The following is a 1,682-nucleotide window of genomic DNA, read 5'->3' as shown; positions in this document are numbered from 1 at the left end:
GCTAACAGTTATTAACATATATCAAGGAACAATTCACAGAATCTACCCACAAAGTACTTAGTGTTAAAATAGTCAACAAAACTATATACACTAATACAATACAGGGAAGAATAAAATAAGTGTCGAAGCAAGGGTGAGATCTTCATCACCAGCTTTCACTAAGTTAATTTCTCATACTATCTAATTGTCAACAGTGGCTTTATTGAAAAAGTGTAATTTTAAATGACTTTTTTTTTTTTTTTTTTTACGGAATGGAGAATAAACAGTATAAAGAGCATCATGCATATAGTAATCACAACATTTAAAATTTTAATTAGAATAAAGCTTGTGTAACTAATCATCAACCACATACACACTATTTTCTAAGTGTGATACATTACTGGACTCCTTGGATTTAAGACTAACCTGTGTCTCCTGGTTTCATTCTCTTCAGAAAGTTTCCTGTGGAGAGAAGAAAGATGGATGTCTACAACCTAACCACCATCACGGAGTTCATCCTTATAGGGCTATCTGACCTCCCAGAGGTGCGCTACCCTCTCTTTGTCATCTTTGCTGCCATCTATCAGATCACCTTGCTGGGAAATGGGGCCATTCTCCTCGCCATTGGGACTGAGAAAAAATTGCGCACACCCATGTATTATTTTTTGGCAAATCTGTCTCTGTTAGATATTTTTTGCCCATCAGCTACTGTTCCCAAAATGCTTCAGAACCTCTTGTCAGAGAAGCAAAGCATTTCTTTTGTTGGGTGTGCTTTGCAGCTGTTTTTCCTAGTGGCCCTGGCAGGCACTGAAGTCTTTCTTCTCTCTGTCATGGCTTATGACCGATATGTGGCTATATGTTTCCCACTTCGTTACACCCTTATCATGACAAAATGGCTCTGTGTGCAACTCACAGCTGGTACCTGGGCAGCAGGCTTTCTGAACTCCCTTCTGCACACAGTGTTCACATTCCGCCTGTCTTTCTGTAAGTCTAATAGGGTCAACCAGTATTACTGTGACATCCCTCCAGTGGTGGCTCTTTCTTGCTCTTCAACATATGTTGCAGAAATGCTTGTCTTGGTTGTAGGAGGTGTTTTAGGAATCAGCGCTTTCCTGATAACGGGTATCTCTTATATTTACATCATATCCACTATCCTAAAGATCCGATCAGCAGAAGGGAAGCGGAAAGCCTTCTCCACCTGTGCTTCTCACCTCCTTGTTGTTTGTTTGTTCTATGGTACAACGATATTTACATATATCCGCCCTTCCTCCAGTCACCACTCCCCAGCAAGAGACAGGCTTATCTCAATGCTGTATGGCGTCATTACTCCAATGTTAAACCCCATCATCTATAGCCTGAGAAACACAGAGGTAAAAGGCGCTCTCAGAAAGGTTTTATGTCATAAGACATGTTTTACAAAATGAATGATAGTATTAGTTCAACACTCTACATAATCTGAATTCTTAAGAAAATTTGAAAGAATTCATAGGAATAATAACATATAGAAGATGTACCCATATATGTATAGAAATATTTACAGATACACATATTATATAACTAGAGGTATATATCTATGGAGTCTTGGGGTTGTGCTGTAGGATATGCACTAAACAGAAAAGTCCATTTGAATCACAAGGTCAGCAGTTCACATTCACCAGCCACTCCTCAGAAACCCTGTATACAGAGTTGGTATATGTCAGAAC

General features: G+C 39.1%; 1 protein-coding gene across 1 annotated transcript; it reads left to right on the top strand.

The window, feature by feature from the left end:
• The first annotated feature begins 458 nt into the window (after positions 1-458).
• LOC102833515 (olfactory receptor 5V1-like) lies at positions 459-1,403 on the top strand. The gene has a single exon (XM_006877739.1). It carries the CDS (start codon positions 459-461, stop codon positions 1,401-1,403), a length of 945 nt encoding a protein of 314 aa, XP_006877801.1.
• The last annotated feature ends 279 nt before the right edge of the window (positions 1,404-1,682 follow it).

The sequence above is a fragment of the Chrysochloris asiatica genome, unplaced genomic scaffold (assembly GCF_000296735.1).
Source record: "Chrysochloris asiatica unplaced genomic scaffold, ChrAsi1.0 scaffold00585, whole genome shotgun sequence".
Taxonomy (NCBI): Eukaryota; Metazoa; Chordata; class Mammalia; order Afrosoricida; family Chrysochloridae; genus Chrysochloris; species Chrysochloris asiatica.
This window is presented reverse-complemented; position numbering and strand designations above follow the sequence as displayed.

Excerpts from the sequence above, each read along its gene's own strand:
- LOC102833515 (XM_006877739.1), top strand. The coding sequence starts at position 459 with ATGGATGTCTACAACCTAACCACCATCACGGAGTTCATCCTTATAGGG.